Source organism: Chinchilla lanigera, unplaced genomic scaffold (assembly GCF_000276665.1).
Source record: "Chinchilla lanigera isolate Chin_1 unplaced genomic scaffold, ChiLan1.0 scaffold00052, whole genome shotgun sequence".
Lineage (NCBI taxonomy): Eukaryota > Metazoa > Chordata > Mammalia > Rodentia > Chinchillidae > Chinchilla > Chinchilla lanigera.
In genome coordinates this window covers 269,276-293,356 of record NW_004955453.1, presented here as the reverse complement: position 1 = coordinate 293,356, position 24,081 = coordinate 269,276, and the positions used below count along the sequence as shown (strand labels likewise).

The following is a 24,081-nucleotide window of genomic DNA, read 5'->3' as shown; positions in this document are numbered from 1 at the left end:
TGTCCTGGTTTCAGAATCTCTCAGGGAGGGCTCAAGTGGCCCAGCTTCCCAGGCGCCCCAGTCAGCTGTGTCAGGACACAGGTCCCACCGCACAATGAGCTGGAGCTGCCCATGGAGGCCAAGCCGCAGGTGATGCCTGTGGTCCGGTCCTTGTGAGGTGCCCGGGGGCGGCTAGCACGTGCCTTCTTCTGGGCACTGCTCACAAAGCCCATGTCACTGCTTTTGGCTGAACCCCCGGCCACCTGGGCTTCAGGGCCGCCCACCACACAGCTCACTCACTATTTCCAGGGCTGTGCAGTCCCCTACAAGGATGGCTTCCTGCAGATGTCTGCTCACCTGTCACCTTCCCTAGCACAGTGGCTCCACGAGGACAGCAAGAACCCCTGTCCTTTAGGAAGATGACTGGCGGACACAGAAGGTCCAGCTGAGTCAGTGTGGATAGCAGGGAAAATGGAAGGAGCCCACCTGTCCTTATATTTAGAGATACTACTTAACATTCTTGAAGTTAGATTTATATATTTAATATTACTTTACTGATTACATCTAGGAATGTGATCTGATCGCTGTTAGTTTCACATGTATCCTGGGTTGTTCTTCCTATTTTCACATGGGAGTAAAGCTCTCCTGACCAGGCCTGGTGATTCATTCCTGCTCTTATAAGAGAATGTAATAAGCACACATGTTCTGGAGGGATCTTCACTGTTCTCATTCACTTTGGTTATTCTCTTCAGTCCATTTGATAAAGTCATATAACAATATTAGGAGAGCCTATCACCCAAAGCCCAAATAATTAGAAATGAAACATTGAACCCCATATAAAACATTAAACATGTTCTAGCTTTAATCTTATTGCAGGGGAATATTCTTTTTTTTTTTTTTTTTCCAGTACCGGGAATCCAACTCACACCCTCGCGCTTGCCAGGCAGGTGCTGTGCTGCTGAACTAAATCCCCAGCCCCGGGAATATTCCTTTCAAATTGAAGGGTGAGCTCATAGAACCCAGGGTCGTAAGGAGGCAAGGTGCCCAATGGCCCGTGGAAGACCTGACCAGACAGAACATCAGAAGTTATCTCAGGCGGGCTTCAGGCAGCCAAAGTCAGAAAGGGAGTGGCAGGGGCTGAATGCCCTCAAAAGACTGCCCTGGTTACCAGGTGTCAGCTGGGAGAGGTCCAAGGGGAGAGGGAGACCAAGACACAGAGGTCCATACAGCACTGTAAAGCTGCTGGGTCACCTCTGACCCACAGCACAGGAGCAGGGGCACCCACTTGGGAATAGAGACCCAGCAGCCAATGGGCTTCCCAGGAGACAAGGACAAGGACAATCAAAGGCAGAGAGAGACTTCCCTGGGACACAGAGGGAAGGGGACCCTGCTCTGGGGCTGGGGAGGGCTTGGGCTACAGGACATTATGACAGGTCAACCTACTCCACTGCAGAAGTCCTGGGAGAAAACCATGGGGTCCAATAAGACCAGCCCTCTGTACCTAACTGACCCCAGCTCTGTGCAAGATTCACCTGCATCAAAAACAGAGGTGACCTAAACCCGGTTCATGATAGTATGGTGTGATTGAAGGGGAATGTTTAGGCTTTTAATACAACAATTAAATAGTTGGTAAACCTGTCTAGAAAGTCTGTAACAGTATTAGGTACAGGCATACATGTCTTGTTTACAAAAAGAAAAATAAGTACTCTGCTGTACTTACAGGAGCCAACTTTAGGTCCTGTAAGATATCATCAAAATAATGGAACTCAGTTAGCTCCAATTCAACCATGTCATTCTTCAGTTCCAGGATGCGGCCCATCACGCCATCCAGGATCTTCCGGATCAGTATTCGCTTCTGGGGATGGACTATCTGGTCGTAGACATTCTCCAGGTTCCTGAATATCTGCACATATTTGATGTAGAAGGTGGCTAACATTTGGAAGACGAAGACTTGATTTCTCTGTGGTTCTATTATGTTCTGAGATTCTGTATCAAGCAAAGCATTGAGGGCGTCTTGGGTCTGGTGCCACATTTTATTATACATTCTGAGGGAAGACACAGAGTTTAGACACTTTAACAAATGAAAACGATTTTGACAGGGCCATATACAGTAAGTCCCCGGCTTATGAAAGAGTTCTATTCTGGGAGACTGTTCGTAAGTTGGATTTGTCCATCATCTGACAAAGCGAGTCTCACACCGCACACCTGTGAGTCTTACACAGTGTGCGGTGAAGTTCCCACCCAGCTTGAGTGTTCATAAGTCGGGGACTTGCTCTTCTGGCCATCTAGTACTACAAAGTGCAGCCTGCAGTCACGGGAGAACTCAGGGCACTGTATGTGGCTCACAGGCTTTCTAGACAATTTATATTTTGACAAGCATGTGGGTTTGGGTATGACCACTGCTGCGATTACCAAATGGATAGTTTGGGAAATTATAGCAGGCATCATTGAAACCCAAAAATATTAGAAATTATTTCAAAAAATTATATTCCAATATATGGGAGAGTCCTGGAGAAATTCATAATTCTTAGCCACATATTGCCTACCTAAAATGAATCAATGAGCCCTAACAAATCCAAACAGATCAATTATAAGCAATGAGGTTGACGTACTCATTAAAATTCTTCCAATTAAGAAAATCTCAGGACCTGATTGATTTACTGCTGAAGTTTATCAGATCTTTAGAGAAGAACTGTCATGAATTCTCCTCAAACTTTTCCACATAATAGAAAGGGAAAGAATGCTTCCAAATTTATTTTGTGCAGCCAGCATTACCCAGATGCCAAAACTAGACAAGTACTCAACAGCAACACATGATAAAGAAGATTACTACAGACCAATATCATTAGTAGGTATCAATGCAAAAATCTTCCATAAGATGTTTATAAACACAACTCAACAAAACATCAGAGATCACACATTATGACCAAGTTGATTTCATCCTGAGGGTGGTTCCACATATGTAAATCAATAAATGAACTGTACCACATAAATAGAATCAAGGAAAAAAACTACATTATCATCTCAATAAATGCACAAAAAGCTTTTCAAAAAAATCCAACATCTCTTTGGGATAAAAAAATCTTAATGAAATTAGGTATAGACAGAGCTTACCTCAAAATAATAAAAGCCACACATGACACACCCACAGCCAGCACCATAAATGATGGCGGAAAACTGAAAGCATTTTCTGTGAAATCAGGAACAAGCAAGAGTTTTACTGTTACCATTCCTGTTCAATATTGGACTTGAGGCTGTAACTAGGGCAATCAAGAAAGAGAAAGAAATATAAGCTGTATAAATAGGAGAGAAAGAGGTTAAATTATCACTATTTGCAGATGACATGAATCTTTATATGGAAGATTCATGGAAGATCAAAAAAACTCTACCAGAAGACTTTTACTTTGATAAATTCATCAAAGTAGCAGGATACAAAATCAACAGGAAAGGAGGAGCAAGATATATCATGCACAGTTACAAATTCCGTATGATGAATGTTCTCATTATGTATATCTAAAATGTACCAGTAAAAGAAAAAAATGCAAAAAAAGGTTACAGAAAAAAATCAACAGAAAAATCAATAGTGTCAACTGTACACTAATAAAGAATCTACCAAACAAGAAATCAGAAAATCAGTATCACTTGCAATAGCTTAAAACATTAACTATCTAGGAATGAACCTAACCAAAGAGGTGCAAAACCTCTGTCATGAAAATTACAGAACACCAAAGGCATAAATTAAGAAGACAAGAAAAATGGAAAGAGTTTTAATGCAATGTGTATTAAAAATGCCAACAATATTCTTCATAAAATTACAAAATAAATCCTAAAATTCACATGGAAACACAAAAGACCCAGAATAGCCACAGTAATTCTGAGGAAAAGGAATTCTATAGGCATCACAAGCCCAGATTTCAAACTATACTGCAAGGCCCTAAGTAACAAAATCCACATGGTACTGGCACAAAACCAGACAATAACTAATAGAATAGAACAGAAGTCATAGATACAACCCATGCTCCTACAGCCATCTGAGTTTTTGACAAAGGGGCCAAAAACAGACACAGAAAAGGAGAAAAGGCAGCCTCTGTAAGAAATGGTGTTGTGATAAATAGATACAGACTGCAAATATGTATAAGTAAACATTAAAAATTTCATTAAAAGTAAATAAAAATATAAAAAAACCAATGTGAAATAGTGGGCATTTTCACAAGTTTTAAGTCATATGCTGATAGGAGATGTGAAAAAATATGAATGTATGAATTTTAAATATTATTATAGTAAAAGGCATATGGCCATAAATCACCCTCAAAATACTTTCTCCTGCTTTGAACACTTGTCCTATCATTCCTGCTACTTTCTGAAGCAGTTCTGGAAGTCCTCCTTTGTTAGTGTCTTTAATTGCACTGTCATGGCTGCCTCGATGTCCTGAATCTACTAAAAACATTTAGCTATGATTATTTTGACTTTGGGGAAGAGGCAGGGGTCAGATCCAATGAAGAATAAGGTGGATGAGGACACACTGTAACGTCTCTACAAACCTGCCATTCCACTGGATGGCACTCAGCAGCAGCATTCACCGTATTTTATCACACCTCATAAAGACATTAATAACGACTTCTAGATCTGGTTCAGCAAGTGCCAAGGATGATGGGTTAAGTGTGTTTGAGTGAAGGGAAGTGTTTTGAGGGGGATTCATGGCAATGCATTTTTTACTGTAAGAAATATTTTTAAATTGAGACACACGCTACATTTTCTGATCACCCTTGCCTTGTATATGGTTGGTTCCTTAGATACTGATATTACCAGTAGTTATTCTCTCCTGGGAATGCAGCAAGAGGGATCAAATTCAGTACCTTGAGCAGGCTGAGCGAGGGCTGTCACACAGAGACACACCGTAATACACGACAAAGAGAAAGCTATTCACTCAAAAGCCTTCCACTCAACCGAGGTTGAGAGATTCATCCAAACTGCTCTGTGAGCTTCAATGCAAAAACACAAACGTCATGAGAAAACACAGCAACAAGATGCCGACCAAAAAATCACTACTTCCCCAAAATGGATCCCACAGATAGAGAAGTGGGTAAGAGTTCCAAAGAATTAAAAAAAAACTCTTAAAATAATCAGTGAGATCCGCGAAGAGACAAATAAGCAGCTGAATGAATCAATCATGAAAGTGATCATTGAAGATACAAATAAATAGCTGAATAAATTAAGAAAGACCATACAGGATATGAAAGATCACGTCAGTAGAATGATAGAGGCTCTAAAAAAGAACCAAAAAGAAACCCTGGAAGTGAAATCCTTAATGGAAACTGAGGCACGGGTATTGTCTAATGTCATTTGATTTGAATGTGTGATTTGTGCCTGGGTAGTCCTCTCCAGAGTTCGTGCTCTGACCACTGAACTCCGCCACTTCCTGGAGAACAAAGATGGTGAGACTCAAACAAACAGAACTTTGCTCCCTCACCCTCCTAGTCAGGGTGGGGAACTCTGCTTCTGGTGCTCCATCCCCAGGGCATTCAGGTTTAGCAATATTTAAAATTTCTCAAAATTTAGCAATATTTAAAAGCTATTATTAGTGATCTGGGCTTGGTGACACATGCCTGTAATCTCAGCACTCTGGGAAGCTGAGGCAGGAGGATCACACGTTCAAGTCCAGTCTTGGAAACTGAGTGAGACTCTGCCTCAAAATAAAAAATGAGAAAGAGTTTGGGATGAATCTTAGTGCAAAGGCCCTGGGTTTGATCCCCAGGACTGCAGTGAAAGAGAGGGGAAAGGTATTACTAGTGAAACAGCACTCTGCTAGACAGCTTTATTATAAAAGGAATATTCTCGGTGAATCAGAATTCCTTCAGCACAGGATTCTCACTCTTTGCATCATTAGCAGTTACTAACCAGAGTTACTGACCAGGAACTCTAGCAATCATTGTCTTGGAAAAGAACAACAACAAAAGCAACACATAACGCCTGTTCAATGCACCTGGAATACTCCAGCATTCTGTGTGCCAGGCCTGAGAAAGCCAAGCAGATGGGAGAGGAAGGAAGAAGTCAAAGGTGAACAGCAGCCTTTCTACAACAATAACAGCCACGGCTCAGATGCCCCCTGCAGAGTACGAGGTTGGGAAGGGTAGAAGAGGGTGGATACAGTGTCAGCTTACCAAAGCCCAGGCCACGCCAACAGACTTGTATCAGTCAGGGTTTACTAGAGGAACAGATATAATACAAGATAAACAAACGTACAAGAGATTACAAATTTGGCTTACAATGGTCAGCTACAGAGTTGGATGAGGAAGCATGCAGAGGGTGTCTGCACACTGGAGATTGAAGAGCCCAGCCCCGGGCCTGGAGCTCGCTGCAGTGTCCGTGCAAGTCCACATTGAAAGGCTGATGGGTCTGCGACGGAATGCTGAAGAATCTACATGAAGGCCGGAGAGCCAACACCAGAAGGCTGAAGAGTCCAGACGGAAGCCCAGCAGTCTGCACCAGAAGCCAGGAGACCACCAAGCTGAAGGCGAAGACTAGAGCTCCTTCGAAGAATCAGCAGCCAGTCCTTCCTCAGTTCCTTTTGTTATGCAGTCTACCTGCTCTGGGGAGGTGGGGGTGGTCCTCTACACCCACACCCTCTGCATGCCTGCCTCTTGCACAGGCTCAGGATGAATACAAAGTAAGCACCCTGGCTCCCTTCTGAGTCACATGGTTAACCTTCTAAACTTCTCAAATTAGCACAATAAACAACATCCCAGAAGGGTAAGGGCGTGTCCTTTTCACCCCAAGAGGCGGAACTGCTGAGTTATTTAGCCAAACCTCTAGATTCCCCAAGTTGGCACAATGTATCAACCATAACAAGGCTCTACAACCATCCACACACAACAGAAAAGTGCTTGATCTGTTTTCTGGACTAAATAGGGCTTGGGGCTTAGCCCAGGCAGGAAAACACTGGGAGGACTTATTTTATTTAGAACTCAGAGCTGAAATCCCATTGAACAAGCAGAACACAGCCTCAGAGCAAAAGCATTGCTCCTTCCAACCCAGGGAGACTGGCCCAGGCTGCCTGAGGCTTGACATCCGAGAGTGCTTCACCGTGTGCAGAACAACAGCGTCACACCTGCAGGTCACAGCTACAGCCAATGGTATGATGTCCAGTAGACTCTGCCAGCCCCCACCTGAGTGAGACCCCTGTCCGCACTCTAAGGAGTGGACAGTGAGGACTTCTTTGTGAGTGACGCAAACACCAGAGACCGAAAAGAAAGAGTGAAAAAGGACAAAGGAGCTACACATGCGATGGACACAAAAGACTTTCGCCATCACTGTTTATAAATGGCAAAATCCACGGAAATCAGTAGCAAAGCCAGTGAGTCAGCTGGTACTGCAAAGTTGCAAGACTTAGCTAAAACGCACAGGTAAAGAGTGAAGAGAAAGAGACGAGAACAGACATCCCATTCACAGTACCAATAAAGAACATTCAGTATTTGAGAATCATCATGGAGGGAGCCACATCAGACACAGCTGAAGAAAATTCTAGGACGCAGATCATCACAACAAGCGAAGCTTCCTGTCTCAAGATGTAAAGATGGCCGCGTCTTGAGGCTGATGGGAAGATTTCATGTTACCAAGAATCGGGGAATAATAAACTGAAGACTGCAAGTAAGTGTAGTTGAGATTTTTAAATGCAGGGGCAGAACAGACAGCAAGAGATAAAAGGTACCTTATGCTTCGTAACATTTAACTCCACGGCAATTCACAAATGGAATGCGACACTGAAGAGGGCTGCATGCAGCATGGTGCAGGCGGGAGGGTTAGAGCCCGCAGAGAAGAGCCAGGCCATCAAGAGCAAGGGCTGAGGGAGCGCCTGCTCCCACCAGGAACCCCAGTGCCACAGAGGGATAGAACCCCAGGATACCCAGCATTATGGTGCGGTAGCCCCCACCAGGGATGGTAAACACACTCCTGCATCGGCTTCAGCCAGGGTCACGGTGGCCGGATGCCACAGAGAGCTGACCCGGCTGGGCCTTTGGGCTGAGACAGTCCTGGTGGCTTGAACCTTCCAGGTCCTGCCATTTGGGCTGCAGCCTCTCTCTTGCTCACCTGCTGCCTTCCGGGGTCTGTTTTGGAGAGACCCAGCCAAGGTTCCTGGCTGATAGGGAACCGCAAAGTCACTCTGGGAGCGCACACGTCACTGCACCTTTACTGTCTTCCTCAGCCTGGCAAGATGACTCTGGCTCTTTCCACCAGGCCTGTTCTGAGAGATCATGTCCAGCTTTCTGCATTCCATGGATCCACTTCCCCATGAGGCGACTGCGGGCCACCACCCTGTCACCTGCTGCACCTTGGGGGACCTGGCCACGGTGCCTATGCTATTCCAGCCTGTGGAGCTCACCTCCCAGTGAGGTAGCCTCATTGCCCTGCGCCTCCACGCTGCCCCACCTGGCTGTTCCATGAACATAGTGCGAGACAGGGACGTGGCAAGATGGGCTATCGTAAGAGCATCAGGAGATCCAATTCATATCAGGAGATCCGATTCCCATGCCGTCAGCCATACTGTCCCTCAGTGTTCAGATTAGCGGCTCACAGGACAAGCACTGCACGGAGCAGCCATCCCCACTGTCTCATTCCAGAACTTTCCATCACTCCAAAGGAACCCACCCCCACAACGCAGTCGCTCCCTGGTCCCCAGCCCTCCGGACCCTCAGCGACCACTGATCCTGTTCTGTTCTGCCTCTGCATGCCTCAACATTTCACAGACGGGTGCTCCTGGGCTTTGCACGGGCTTGCCTTCTGATAAAGCCATGTGAGCTGAAAATATCATGTCGATGATGTGTTCAATGCAAGGGTTGACTGAAAAATACAGTGAATGTTTCACTTTTAAAATGATGAAGTAGATACACAAGGACTCTCCTCAAAACCCTCTCCCGACCTCAAGCACACACCCCGTTGTCCTAGCCGCTTTCCGAAGCAGTTCCGGATGTCCTCTTTCCTGAGTGTCTTTATGAGGTGTGATAAAAACCGTGAATGCTACTGCTGCCAAGTGCCGGCCAATGGAAAGGCAGCTTGCAAAACACCATGCTGCGTGTTCATCCACCTCACCCACTGGATCTCCCACCCTGTGACTTTTGGCTTCTCCCCAAAGTCAAAATGACCATAACAGGTAAATGTTTTGTGTGTTTTTTTAATGGGTAAATGTTTTGAATGGATTTAGGGCTTCAAGGCAGCCATAAGAGTGCAAATGAAGACATTCATGAAAGACTTCAGAGCTGCTGCAGAAAATGGCAAGAACGGGAGGATCAGTGTGTCCAAAGTAAGGAGAAGTATTTTGAGAGGACTCATGGCAACACGTCTTTTATTGTAATATATTATTAAAAACCCAAACACACACTGTCCTTTCCAGGCACACCTTGTCCGCCTAACTAGGGGTCACCACGGCTCAGCACCATGCACTCTCTCGTGTGTCCACCGTCCCTCTCTGGCCAAGGGGTTCACTGGGAAATGGGGGTGCTGCCACTGCCCCACATCCCGAGGGAGGTTCTGTGCACCCTTAGCCAGGGAAATGATCAACACTGAAATTCTCCTGAACCCACACCTCTTTCCCACCTGGAGAACTGGAAACACGGTTAAGACAAACCACCCCGAGGTGGGGCCATCTGAATGTGGAATCATAGATTACGCAGCCCTTTGTGCTGGATGCGTTAGCTTAGCATGTGTGTTCAAAGGACAGCCACGCTGCAGCAGGGGCTGGTGCGTGCTTTCTTTTTATTGGCAGCCAGTTCTCCAGGGACAAAGGACGCTGGGTTGTCTCCAACCTTTTGCCACTGTGAGTGAAGCTGCCGCTGCATCCTGCACACGTTTTTACACGCATGCATCTTTTTATATTTCTGATTACTGCACAGTGGTTTTCAAAGGCGACAGTACTGTAGGGTTAAGACAGACTCTGCCTTCCGGCAGCAGCTTATCTGGAGCAAGTCCAGCTTCCCAGTGGCCACGCTTCCTAGGAGGCAACTCTGCACAACCACGCCCACGCTGGACCCCGGGGGGATGACTTTGGGATCGGGTGAGGGATGTGAAAGCACTCCTCCGATTTGAAACGCGCCTTGTAAACAGGGTGCGCTGTCTCACCCAAAAGGCCCCTTGGCATGTTTTAAAGTCGAGGATGAGTTTCAGCGAACGCTGCTTCCTCAAGCTCTGGCCTGATGGAAGTTCTGGCAGCTGGGAGTTCTCACAAGCAAATTATTGATTACGGTGGAAGATGACCGGAAGCGTCCTCAGCAGCACACCAGCAGGGGCGCAGTGGGCACCGTGAAGAGGGGGGAGCTAAGTGTGGAATGTTCTTGCCCACAACAGTGGACACTCCAGCCTGAGACATACCGAACTTGCTAAAGGTTAAAGAGAAAGAGAGACGAGGCGGGCTGTGGAGAGTAGGAGAGAGTAGGAAGGAAGCAGAGCTCACCCCACGGAGATAGCCAGAGCCCATCACTTACGCGTTCGACATGGCTGGCTACTTCCCCTCTTCCCCTCGCCCGCCGGGAATCTCTTCCTTTGCCCCCCGAAAGGCTGGCCAACTGTGAAGGTGAGGCACCACCAGGGCGCCCAGGGGCTCAGGGGTTGCCGGTTCTTCGGAGGGGAAGACGGTGACCAGGGACAGCCTGTCACTCAGGGTAGGGAGAGGCGACTGCGGGGGCGCCTCACAGCCGGGCGCGAAGACACGAGAGGAGTTCGCTCGCTGGAGCGAAGCGGTAGGAGCCTCACTCTGGGGGCGCGAAGCGGCCCTAGCAACGGAACGCTGCGCCTGCGCAGTGCTACGGGGAGGGCAGCACTTCGGCCAGGCGCGCAGCGCGCCTGCGCACCTGCCCCTTGTTGCTGTGGCAACCGCTGGAAGGACGCGGAGCCGAGCTGAGAGCGCTTGGCAGGTGCGCGGCGTGGGTCCCTCAGCTTATGGGAATGGGGCGAGGGGCTCATTTCTCCGCCGCCCAGGTTCCCGGGTGCGCTCCCTGCTGCCTGGTCTGCAGCACCCTAAGCTCTGCTAGTGTTTCTTCATCGTTAGCGGTGTTGAGATTTATTTGCAAACCTCAGGATCTGCAAACCTTTAGTTCCGCAGGAACTAAACAGTGGGGAGGGTGGAGAGACATCGCATAACAATGATAGACTCCGTGGGGAGCACAGACTCGCTCCCCCCATTACTGATGAAGTGAGCAAAAGAGGACTGGAAACCAGCGCACACCCAATCCTGGAGGAAGCCAAGGAGAAATCCCGAGTAGTCTCCCACTACAAACTTGAAACACTGTACCCAGTGAAACAGCTGCGGTGGAGAACGGCATCGAAGCTCAGCCCCGCGCCCCGGGAGCCGACTGGGGAAGAAAACAATCCCGAATAGAAAGCTGACTCTACCACCTACAGGACCCCAGGAGAGCTGGGCAGGTGGCTGGGGCTGATCATTTTCTAGGAGCCTGTATGACATTAAGCACAATTCAAAGTCAAAGGACACTTTGTCGGATACTGTCCTGACAAGCATTGGTGGCAAAAGAGTTTGCCTGAAACTCGATCTCAGAGAGAAGGCAGAGTGCTGGCCTTGCACAGACTGAGGGAGGCCGGGCTCGTGCTCACTGAGTGCCCAGGCTGTGGAAGAGTGGGTGACAGCTGCAGCTGTGGAACTCACTCAGCGGGAAGAGGGTCAGAGAGAAATCTGCCACTGTATACTTGAACAAACAGAAATTCATCAACAGCAACGCATGCTAAATATGAGTAAGGTAAGGATATGAGTAAACAGCATACCCCAATCCAAGACAGTAGCAAAAATGGAAGAAAAAGGAGGGATGGGCAAAGCGTGTGAAGAATCAAGGAAATACAAGAAAAAATTCTTTACATGTGTTTCATGTGATAGGATAAACTGATCAGAACATCCGCTTAATAAAACAAGAATCACAGGCCATAGCACAACAAAATGAGAAGGGAAAAAAGATGACACAGCTAAGGAAGTCGAATGAAAATCAGAAATAGTCCAATATAGAAAATTAGAAGATCTGAGAACTAGGTCTGGTACCACTCAGCTGAGTTACTGACTTGGAGGACAGCCTTGACTCAGGTACAATTTGCAGAAGAAGGATGGGTGTGTTTAAGCAACTAAGAGAGTCAATGTTCTTGAAAAAGAAAACTTCACTATTAGACTTTTTTCAGCCCCATGTTTCTAGAATGAAGGGAATTAATCTGCATATCAACAATTCTATGTTCCAGGAACAAATGATATAGAACAACCCAAACCAAGATGCCCTGGATACGTGATTGGACTTCCCAGAGAATCTGCCTAGGGTCAGATTTCTCCACCATAGCTTTTAATATCAGATGAAGAAGGAAGCAGTATTTACAGAGTTCTTGGAAGAACGTGTAACCCGAGAATATTTCTGTTCACTGAAGTAAATGGTCCCAAATTTGAAAGGCTCTAGAAACTCAAGTATAATTAGCATGTTACAATGCAAACAATAAATTAGCATGCTACAATGAAAGTAATAGAAAACGCCATGTCCAGTGGCTTAACCAAGAAGAGGACTCTGACCTCCCAGGCTCTGAGGACACTGGGAGGCTGCTTCAGCTGATGACCACAGCGGCTTAGTGGTGACACCTGGGGGATCAGGCAAGGCCTTGTCTGTTCACCTTTTTGGCTGTAGTAGTGATGGTGTTGAATGACTCTTTGTGCTCATAAAATACCTGTAGCAGCTCTAGGCTTTCTATTCTAACGTAGTAACATCTGGAGGTTGAAGGAGGATCGGCTTGGGCTCTCCTGCAGTAGGAGACAGAGAAGCAGATAAAAGAAGCCAGTCAGGACTTGGCCAGCAGAGAAGCAGTCCCTGCTGTTGTGTAGACAGCACACAATGGTGTGCCCAAAGCCTTGAACTCATCTTGAAAACAAATAACTTAACAGTGGAATCCTGTCAGTAACAAGATTCGTGTCTTTTTTTTGTTTGTTGTTTTGAAACTGGGTCCCCCTAGGTATTTTCCAGGTTGGATTTGAGCTTACTGTGTAGCTCAGACTGGCCTCAAACTCGTGGTGATCCTCCTGCTTCAGCTTCCTGAGTGCTGGGATTATAGGCATGCATCACCATGCCCAACTGTAAGATACATGTTGTGTTGGAGACACCAGCACAGTTTTCAAGATGGGAAGACAATGGAGCAAGGTCTGCCGGACTCGGACAGCAGGAGAACCAGCACAGCTCCTCCCATTGTGTCCAGTGAGCTCTGCTAGTTGCTTCACTTACTGGCCACTTATTCCATCCCAGGCGCTGCTTACGAGCTGGCATAAATTCATTCATCAATCTTTTCATTAATGTGATGAGGTGGGTAGTCTTTCCATCCTCATTTACACCTCGTGGGTGCTAAAACCACAGAGAGTAAGCAACATCTGTCCAAGGCCAGCCTCGAACTGATCATGGAGGTGAATTCAAACCCCCTGGGGTCTGGCTTCAAGGACTGTACCCCCTTAACTGTTATCTTTGTGTGGGTATCAGAGCCTACCTCCATTGTTTTAAAACCTGTGTTGATAGCAGTAGTTACCTTGACTGTTGAAAAACTAGTTTTCTGTGAGCTAAATGTTAACTAAAAATAGGAGTCCTCAAACCACTCACACCTCAGGAAAAACCCTTGCCACCTAGCTAAGTGGAAACAGTAGAAAAGAAACTTGATCCCCAGTGTTTAATAATGCATACAGCCTTCTGACTGTACTTCTGGCCTCTAGAGATGAGGCTTCCGGTCTCTGAATATGTAGGAAGTTACTTGGGCACACATTTGCTGATGCCTGGCCTGTGCAGTGCCCAAGAGGCCGCCGTGTGCAGTAGAGCCGGCTCGCTGGGACAGGAGCGAGTTCTGTCATCAAGGCACACATCGCCACAGCTACGCATGAGCAGCCTTCTGAGCCTTTACATTCATGCCCCCTCCCCCGTTGTCTTCGTGGATTGCAGGCTACACTGTCTTTTGTCACACATTCCTTCTTGTTCTCAACAACTCCGTGCGCTAAGGACAGTGTTCTGTGCACGGCTCACCCGCAGCTGGGTTATGTCACAGCGCTGTCCTTGTCTGTGAGAGGGAAGCGCAGGCTCTGCAAGTGAGACTGCTCCGGCGAGCGGTCGAGAACCCAAGAGGGTGACACCTACCCGGACGTCATCCTAACAATCTGGACTATTTCCAAGGGTCACACGAAGACAGTTGTTGTGAGTGAGTTGTCACACACTCCAGACCCGCAGGTCTCTACAGCGATTGTTTCCATCCCATCATGATGGTCTGGCCAGAGCGGGGCACATGGTTCCCTACCACATCTGAGCCTCTGAAGGGGGGAGCCAGAGCTCAAGCACCCAGAGGCAGCAGCTGTCGGTCTAGATTCAGCCTGAGACGAGGCGGGCTGCAAGGATGAGCAGGGCCGTTTCCTGCCACAAGGTGGCGGGCGCTCCCCTACCCAATCAAAAGGGGCCCCACTTCCGGGGCATCCCCTGCACCTCTGCACCTCCTGCAAGGACCAGCCTCCTCCCTCTCCTCTGCAACTCCTATTTCCCCAGTAACAGAAAGAGTAGAACAGCAAAACAGGAAGACACCAGGGGAGGGCCCAGCGGCAAATGCCAGAACACCGTCATAGCCGAGCCATGGGGAGGACACTGCCTGCAACCTTGAGGCAGGGAGGAGATTCTCCAAGGACACAGAGTGGCTCCCTTCTCCAGGGAGACCTGTGCTCTGCTCCGTCCTGCTGGACCCTGTTTCCGAGTCCGTCCTGTGAGTCCCAGTGGTGTCAGTCATGTTGCTTGCTTTCTACATGGAAATATGAACTTTGGTTTTGTTTAGCAACCATGCTCTGTGCTTTGCTAGGCATCAGAGACTCCAGTCATTCTGATTCCCCTTTCAGTTAATTTCCTCTTCGTGGCTCAGTATCTCTTCCTCAGTACTGCGTTTTGTCATCAATAATTGGCTTTATTTCACAGAAAATGTAAATGTCTTTTTGTACAGCCTCATAATGAGACTGCCAGGCGTGATTCAACTTCCTGTCCTTCGGGTGTGTATGAAGTCTATTGCACAGATATTTGCTATACAGAGCACACAGCACACTGTGATAGAAGACGACTAGAAGAACTGAGCCTTCAAGAGGGCAGCAGATGTGCTGAAGGGAAAGGTGATTAGATGCCACAGTGAGGCGTCCTCTGGGAGCTTAGAAGAGAGGGGTCACTTGGCACTTGGGGAAGAAGCCGGTGTAATGCCGCAGGTGGAACTGGAGCTGGCTGGGTAAAGGATGGGTGGGACATCGACCTGAGGAGGCAGGCGAACCTTCCGGTGTAGGAGACAATGTGAGCGAAGGTGTAGATGCAGGAGAAGTAGCGACTATCACATTCCACAGTCAGCAATTCTGTGTGACCTCGGCATCGCTTGTCAGGAAGGACTGCAGCCACAGGTGTGTGCACCCAATGGCAGGCAGAGAATTGTGGAGGCTCAGGAGTGGGAGGATTGGCGTGATCATGAGGCAGGGGGCTGTTTAGCAGACGAGAGGTGCAGGCGGGTGGATAAACAACCCGTGACCCTGCCGTCCCATGGGCCGGCACTGACGTGGAAAGCAGTGAAGTTCTGACACAGGATACAACGTGGTGGAGCTCGGCGACGTCGCGCCAGTTGAAATAAGCCAGACACACAAGGACACACACTGCATGATTCCACCGAGGATGAAATTTCCAGAATAGGCAGATCCATAGAGGAGAAAACAGATGAGAGACCGTCATGGCTGGGGGAAGGAGCGAGCGAGGAGATATTGCTAAGCAGGCACTGTTTCTGTTCCAGGCGATGAAATATTTTGGAAATAGATTGAGGATGGGTGCACATGATTGCTAATGTCAAGGAATTATACACTTCATATGGTTAAAATGGCAAATCATGTGTGCATTATATACACACACATATGTGTATACAAATGCACACACAAAGGTGTGACAGAAGCTAGGGTGAATGAAGCAGTTCTGGAAACCTGCTTCTGCGCCGACAATTGCACTACTGCAGCAGCCTCGATGCCCCGAACTGATTTCAAAGGTAGAGCTCTGTGGTCGTTTTGATTTGGGGGAAGAGCCGGAAGTCACACAGAGCTGGGTCTGGTGAGTAAGACAGAGAAGGACACACTGTAAAGTGTTTACGGCCTGCCTTTCTGCTGGCTGGCACTTAGCCTCAGCATTCACCAGATGTTGTTAAGTCACAGGTCATCAAGACACGCAGGGAAAGCACTCCCAGAACTGCTCCAGAAAGTGGCAAGAATGACGGGATGAGTGTATTCAAAGTGAGGGGGAGATCTTTGAGAGGGGCTCAAGGCATTGGTATCATGCTGTAATACAGTTTAAAAAATTTAAATATTCTCCATATGTATGGATCAATACATATATAATATATATAAGGAGAGAGAGGGAGAGAGAGAGAACAAGAGTAAGAGGGGGAGGACGGATGGAGTCAGGTCCTGGATTTTTGAACAACACACGAAGGGTGGATGAGGAAGCATCAGGTATTGAGAAAGTCAAACTCATCTGCGGCGACACAGTACAGACGGGGCAGCATGCAGCAGATGCTAAATTTCGTGCCAGGCAGTGAAGGAGGCGGGTGTGATGGGGCCTGAGCCAGACCTGGAGCCAGAGACCTGGCTGCCTATGGCTGCAGGAACTGCAGTGAGGACAGAGAGATGCTCTGGGAACTGGAGGAGAAGGGAAGGCAGGGCAGGCTTGGGAGGGGCTGGGACATGCGAGCGTGCTCGCTGCGAGCTGACGTCAGCATCCATGCAGAGATGGGATTTGAGGCTCTTGGTTTATAGACAGTGTGTGATCCGCAGGCCCTGTCTTTGCATGTGTGATTTGTGTTGATGTCGCAGCTCCCTCACTGCCCGTCTTTCGTTTCCTGAATGCCTGTGTTCTCCAGCATGGCACGCAGAGTCCTTCCGGCAGGTCCTGATGACCTGGTGAGGGCACCTTGCGTAAACCTCAGCGGGTTTTCTGTAACACCCAAACGCAAGCCAGGGAGTCAGCACGTCTCCTCATCGACAAGTGGGAGTTGCCCCGTAGCCCCTGTTTCCTTCTTCCTTTGTGTAATTGTAGATTTCTTAAACCCCTGCATGTATGGATCCCGCTTGTTAGTCTGCAGAGGAAGGGACACTGCTCACTCTCCTGTAATACTTTAACTGCTCCCCTGGCATCTGAAAATAGGTTACACAGTCATCAGGCGAATTATGAGCCAGGTTCCCTTGAAAATAAGAGCTGGCTCTTTAATTACGATGATGAGTGAATCTGTGGTCAGTGGGAACAACTAGTCACTATTCATCCTCTTTCCCTTCTTGCTGCCTTCCATCTCCCTCTACACCCTCCCTCTCCATCTCCCTCCCTCTCTCCCTCTCCCTCTCTCTCTCTCTCTTTTGCTCTCACTCTCGCTCTCTCTCTGCTAGGGATTGAATCTGGGGCCTTTGCATTGAGCTACATCCCTAGCCATTCTTTTATTATTTTGAGACAGATTCTTACTAAGTTGCCCAGGGTGGGCTCGAACCTGTGATCCTCTAGCTTCAACCTCTCGATCCCAGAGTGCTGAGATTACAGGCATGCATCACCACATCAGGACTTTTCTGTCTCCTTGAATCAACTTCAGCAATGTCTACACAGTGAGAAGACCCCACTTCCATCACGCCGCTCAAAGCAAGTGACACCGTGTCCTGAATGGTTTTTAAATTGTCACGTGCTGGAAAAAGTAGAGAGCGTAGCTACTAGTGCCACGGCGACCATCTGACTGCCATGATTTATGTCCAGGAGGTTCGGCTCGTGTAGCACTTGTGTGAAAACTCAGTGCCTGGACGTGGCTGGCAGTGCTGCCCACGGAGGAGTGCAGCCTTCCCAGGGTGAGTTCCTGAGCCCACCACAAGTCTGGAGTGCCGGAGTAGACAGCAGCGACTACCCGGGCCCTGCCTTCATTGATGGGCACTTCAAGGTGCAGAGAGGAAGGGGAGCTTCCGGTGGGCTTTGATTCCACGGCAGCACGCCGCTCAGGTGGGCCTGCGGCAGGAGAAGCAGCCCTGAAGGATGAAAGTGGAAAGGTGGGGAAGTTCACTGTGAATTGGAAACCCTTCTGCTTTAAACCAGATGGAAGAAACACTTTCTGTGCTTCTAAGTCACTCCACATAAGAGGAGTATTTTGCCAGCTATTAAACTGTCTGCTGTGACATGCCTCTTTTTATGTCTGATGTTACATCTGTATGAAAAGAAGTCGATGGCACGCTAACCTTGTTACATACGCATATGCAAGTGGAATGGAGTCGAGCATGAGCTTGTTAATCCAGCGTCGTGGAGGTAAACTCTGGTGGGACCTTGGCGGAGACCCCAAGACCTAACGGTCATGGTTTTGACTCTTCCTAAGCAACCCCAAGTTCAGGAGCATGCTATCACTTGCGGTAGGCACAGTTCTAACTTCAGAAGACTGTTCTATGAACGGACCACAAATCCCGGCCAACCCGCCGTTGTGTGGTAGATAGTCAGTCCCATAAGCCAGAGGTCCCCAGACTTTTTGGTGCCAGGGACCAGTTTCACAGAAGAAAATTTTTCCACGAATGGAGAGTGGAGGGGTACTCAGGATAATTCAAGGGAGCTGGCAACCTGGAGCCCTCACATGTGCAGTTCACATTAGGGTTCATGCTCCTCTGGGAATCTAACGTCCCCCTGACCCACCAGGAGGTGGAGCTCAGGCATTGATGTGAGTGATGCGGAGCGGCTGGGAATACAGATGAAGCTTTGTGGGCCCATCCACCACCCACCTCCTGCTGTGTGGTCTCCTTCCAGGCCAGTATGTGTCCATGGCCCAGGAACTTGGGGACCCTGCCTTAAGTTACACAGGGATCCCCTCAAAATCCACATCACAATGCACAGTATTCCTAACTTTAGGGTTGGCATAAACCTTGGGATTCATCCCAGATTGTCCCTTCCTGGGTTGGAACAGGTATTGTTGAGAATAGTCATTTTGAAACCCACACAGCTGAACCGACGTTCCCGGACAGCAGGCAGCTTCGCCTGTGAACCTCGGCTTCGCCCAGCTGTTCCGGATAACATCCCTGAAGCATGCCTTGGACTAGAAATGAGTCTGGTCTGGTAGATTTGGTTGAGAATTTGCTAGTAAACTCATTTAAAAGGGATATGAGCAATCTGAACGCTACGCTCTGCATGGTGTTCCAAGAAGAATAGATCTTGCAAACACCAAAGTCGTTTTACGTCAGTAAGCATCACTTCCGGGGGAAATGAGTATGACTGTGTGTGTGTGTGTGATTCTTATATGCTGCCTCTATTCTCTATAAATAAAACTGCCCAGTGTGAGAAAAAAAATGAACAGGAACTAGACAGAGACAGGATGTTTTCTTTATTATTATTATCCTGTTTTTTTTCACAAACATGGAGGCAGCTTTTGTAACCCAGATGTGAAGGAGGTTATTTCTCATTGTTTTAACACCTGCTGTCTTTCAAAAGGAGCACAACTTCCACAAGCCATTGATAAATTCAGTCTCAAACCTATCTAAAAAATAATGGTCTTGTGTATTTTGATACTTCCGAGTAAATAACATGTGTGTGTCCCTTTCTGTTTTGTGCTGTGCTTGTCCCTCACGTGCTCTTGTTTGTTGTTTCATTTTCACAGTGCTTATACTAAAACAATAGCTTGTGGTTACCTGGGGTAGAAAGCTAATTACAAATAACAGCTGCAGTGTTCATAAAGCACAAGTGTACATTGAGTCTTTTATGAGGCTTCTTTAGGGACCCGGATTGGCGCTTAGCAGTTTTACGTTCTCTGCTCTTTGACTCATTTGCAACATGCAATCTAAGAGCAGAGAAAACACCTGCATTATCTATTTCTCCTCAGACAATGCCACTAGCTGTATAATTATAGAAACTTAAAATTTCTGCTTATAGTAGAAACATAAGCTCGGTTTTAAGAAAACCAGACGGGAGGCTGGGAACAGTTTGCATACACTTTTACCCCATCTTCCAGGCTTCTGTGTCTGTCCTCTGCTCACTCTTTCTACCCATAAATGTGGCCCTGCCTTAGATGTGACCTTGCCCTACACCAGAGTGAGGAGGGTGGTAGCCCTCACGGCCCTTAGATTGCTGCCCAGCTTCAAGTGCCACACTCATGGGAATATCTTAGTGGCTTAGGTAATCCGCATGGTCTGTCCATCTGTGGAGGGTTTTAGTGTTGAAGCCTTCCTGGGCAGGTGGCCATCAAGTGTTCTCAGGGAGTCTCTGCGTAGCTCTTCTGTGTAGGGTCTACTAATAATTTCAGACGTCTCGGTTGCTCTACCGTGAAATACACAAAGATACGTTTGGTAGCTTGTCCTTATTATACACTGCTAAATTGCTGTGTGGGGAGATGGAGGATTTTTCACATCTAGGTTCCTGAAGGGTAGTCAGTCTATAGTTTTCTTTCAGCATCTATGTCAGGCATTGTTACCAGGGCCATATTGGTGTAGTAGTCAGTGGCCTTGTTGCTGAGATACAGCACTGGACACTCCGTAGCTTGAAGAAGATGTTGAACTGTGGCTCACACTTTTCAGAGGGTTCAGAGCGTGATCACTGTCTCTAAGGCAGAAACATCATGGTGGAAAGGCCTGATGGAGCAAAGCTGCTCCCCAGATGGCCCCCAGGAAGCAAAGAGAGAAAGGAGGAGCCAGGGACAAGAATGTGCCCTTCCAGGTCACGCCCCCAGTGACCCACTTCCAACCCGGCCCCACCACCTACCGCACGTTCAGCAGTGAGCTCATCGGTGGATGAAAGCACTGATGAACGTAGTGTCCCCGTGACCCAGTCACCTTCCACATACAACACATCTAGGGGGGCTTTGCAGACCTAGACCATAGCAGTTGGTCTCATGAGGTAGGTTGGGAAACGTTCCTTTTTTTCTGTATTCTCTAAGAGTTTGTGTAAGGTTGGTATTGTTTCTTTTAAAATATTAGGTAGAAACCATCTGGGCCTGAAATTTTCTTTGTGGGGAAGAGTTTTCAATTAAGAGAACTCAAGTATTTTATAATTTAGCACCTTTTGAATTTCCCATTTCTTCTTAGTTTTTTTTTTGGTGGTTTTTTTTTTTTTTGGTTTTTCTCCGGTACTGGGAACCGAACTCATGACCTTGCTCTTGCCAGGCAGGCGCTTTGCCGCTGAGCTAAATCCCCAGCCCCCTCTTCTTAGTTTTTTAAGTTGTATATTTCATCAGATAATCTGACCATTTCCTATAAGGCATGGAATTTATTCCGTGCATAGGTGTGGCATAAGTGTTCACAGTATGCCATATTATCTTTGTAACATCTGTAGAATCTGTGGTGACAGCCCCTTTGTCATTCCTGGTAGCTGTCGTTTATGCTCTTTCCTTTTATTAAACTTTATGGGGATTTACAGTTTGTATTAATAGTTCCAAAGAGGCCGCTCTTGGTTTGATTAATTTTCTTGTCCCTTGCTGCATAACATAGTTTCCCACTGCTCAGTGGCTTAACCCAACACACACTTACCCCTGATTCTGTGGTTGGGAGTGTGTGTGTCACTCTGTGGGTGCCCAGCTTAGGGGTCCCACAGGCTGTAGTCAGAGGGCAGCTGGTGCCATGGCCCATCTGAAGCCTGGACCGAGGGTGCCACTTCCCAGCTGACTCAGGCTGCTCATGGCAGTTTTATGCTCCTGTGAGCTGGTGGCCTGGGACTTGCACTCTTTGTAGGTGCTGGCCACAGCCTTCCCTGCGCTCCTTCCTACCAGGTAGCTTGAAGCGAAGCAGCTGACTCCATCAGACTGGGTGAGCAAGAGAGAGTGAGGGGGAGGAACGGAGGAAGCAGAGACTGCATCCCAGTGTGGGAGGTGTGTTGGAAAATGACGGTGAGGGTTTAGACTTTTAAAACGTCTTTACAGTACAAGACACACTGTCATCAGTCCCCCTCAAAATATCCTAGCTCACTCTGAACGCACTTATCCACTAACTTTGCCACTTTCAGAAGCAGTTCTGGAAATCCTCTTTTGTGAGTGTCTTCAGTTTCGCTGTCCTGGCTGCCTCGATGTCCTGAAGTGATTCAAGCTGTTGATCTTCCATGGTCATTTTGACTTTGAGGAGGAGACAGAAGTTGGAAGGCGCTGGATGCAGTGAATGCGGTGGATGAGGACACAGTTTCAGGTTTTTATGAGCCTGCCTTTCTTCCATATCACCTTGTCAGCAGCATTCACTGTATTTTTGATCTCGCCTTATAAAGACACAAAAGAGGACTTCCAGAACTGCCATGGAAAGTGTCAGGAACAGTGGGGGAATTGAGTTTTGAGGAGGATGAATGGCAATGTATCTTTCACTGTAATATTTTTTAAAATTTAAAATTTAAACCATGTATTTTGACCACTCCCTGACTCTCCTTTCAGGCTTGCTTTCCTCTTCTCTTGGATTCTGCACTGCTTATCGTCTGACTATGCTTGAAGAACAGGCAATTCCCAAATGTGACTGAGCTCCACAATGTTTATGGTGGGAGGGCTGGCCCAATACCAGCTAATCCATCAGGACTGGACAGAATTGTTATTAATAATATTATTATTATTGTAGGCAATAGCCTTTACCTCTTAAGGCTCCATATCACTGATAGATTGCTTTTTTGCCCAAAAGTCTTTCTTTACATTTTCTGCCTCAGAACTGTTTTCTTAACATCTATCTTTTTATGCCTTATGCAACGTCTAGACTTAATGTTGCAGGCAATGTTGCAGCAGACATTAATAATCTACGCGGCTCCTCCATCTATCCCTGTGATGATTTTCCTGTGACTGTAACTGATGGAGTTTTAAAGTCATTCCATAGAAGCAATGGGTCACAAGATGTTGTGAAGTCAGCATTTAATGATATGCACTAAAAACTATGATGCATTGAGCTCTTAAATGTTTCATGCTCTGTTACTGCTCCTCCATAAGAATACTCCTTCCGGTGTTGGACGTTACTTGAAGGTATGTCCATCCCTGGTTTCCTTCCTTGGGAAGACCTGGCACTGGCGTGTCTGAACTCTGACTTCTGGCTATGCACCGTGGTGACTTCCTGGGTCTGGGACCATCACTGATAGTCTTTGAAGGCCCTAGGGCTAGGAGTGGTGGAATATTATGTAATCCCAGCACTCTGGACGCTGAAGCAGGAGGATTTCCAGGAGTTTGAGGCCAGCCTGAACTATGTACTGAGTTCAAGGCCAGCTTGTGCTACATAGGGGGACCCTGAAGGTCCTCCATGGACAAGAGAATGTGACAGTGTCAGGACAAGCTCAGGAACATGAGTGAGCTGGAGATCAGTCAGGTTGAGATTATCTTGATTTCTTCTTCTTTCAAGGCTTCTTATGAGAGAAGCTGAGTTGGACCCCCGAGGGTCCTGGCGTTTGCTGTCTAGTGCTTGGGAGGCTCTGTCGCAATCAAGGCAGGGAATAGATATGGCGTTGAGGCACAGGCAACTGGAGACAGTAAGTGGCCAGACGTGAAGAACAAGCCAAAGAGAAGAAAGGAGAAGTAGCAAAACAAGCATACAAGACGTGCTCAGTTTTAATTTTCTGTTGTTGTGTGGCTGATTTCTGACAGTATCCATGATCGCTCGCAGCCTCTGATGGTCAGAAGTCCAGATCCTGCAGGCCAGAGCTGAGGGCTGGCTGGCAGTTCCTCCAGGAACTCTGGGATTGTCCCACCCTGTCTCCTCCAGGGTTGACAGAATCCAGTTCCCTGCTGTGTGGTCTCCTTGACTCTGCCCATGGCTGCCTTATGTGTCCTCTCTTCACAGCAGCTCGCTCCTCCAAAGCCACTCTCCAGGCAGCTACAATGGGTCTTCTCCCAGAGTGACTGTCCCATCCTAGTCACGAGCTGTCCATGCTCAAGGAGACGGAGTAGCATAGGTGGTCTGTCCTGGGGCTCTTAGAATTCTGCCTGCCGCATGCCGTAAAACTCTGTGGCTCCCGATGGACTCCTTGGCTACTGAAAAAATAACTAACAGACATTACTTGGGACCTAGGTCTCTTAGGGGTCACATGAGATCCTACAGGATACCTGGCTCCCACATGGGGCAGTGGCCAGGTCAGTGGGGTCGTGTGTGTGGAAGAGTCCTGGCAGAAC

At 47.6% G+C, this 24,081-nt stretch overlaps 1 protein-coding gene and 1 long non-coding RNA gene across 6 annotated transcripts in view; one reads left to right on the top strand and one right to left on the bottom strand.

Moving 5' to 3' along the window:
* The window catches only part of Iqca1 (IQ motif containing with AAA domain 1), a 134,115-nt gene extending 123,359 nt beyond the window's left edge, over positions 1–10,756 (bottom strand). Inside the window, exons 1-2 of one of the 5 annotated variants that reach the window (XM_005395314.2) lie at positions 10,455–10,756; positions 1,700–2,024 (exon numbers count right to left, since the gene is read on the bottom strand). In XM_005395314.2, the coding sequence (XP_005395371.1) occupies positions 1,700–2,024; positions 10,455–10,465 (336 nt within the window). In that variant the 5' untranslated portion in view covers positions 10,466–10,756. Of the gene's footprint in view, positions 1–1,699; positions 2,025–7,687; positions 7,809–10,454 lie in introns of those variants that run through there. The other 4 variants (XM_013519968.1, XM_013519966.1, XM_013519967.1 and 1 more) reach the window with 4 other exon arrangements.
* Positions 10,757–10,850: 94 nt separating this feature from the next.
* Positions 10,851–20,593, top strand: LOC102025757. The gene is made up of 3 exons (XR_001236189.1): positions 10,851–14,724; positions 14,956–15,118; positions 17,473–20,593. It is a non-coding gene; the product is annotated as an uncharacterized LOC102025757 (long non-coding RNA).
* The last annotated feature ends 3,488 nt before the right edge of the window (positions 20,594–24,081 follow it).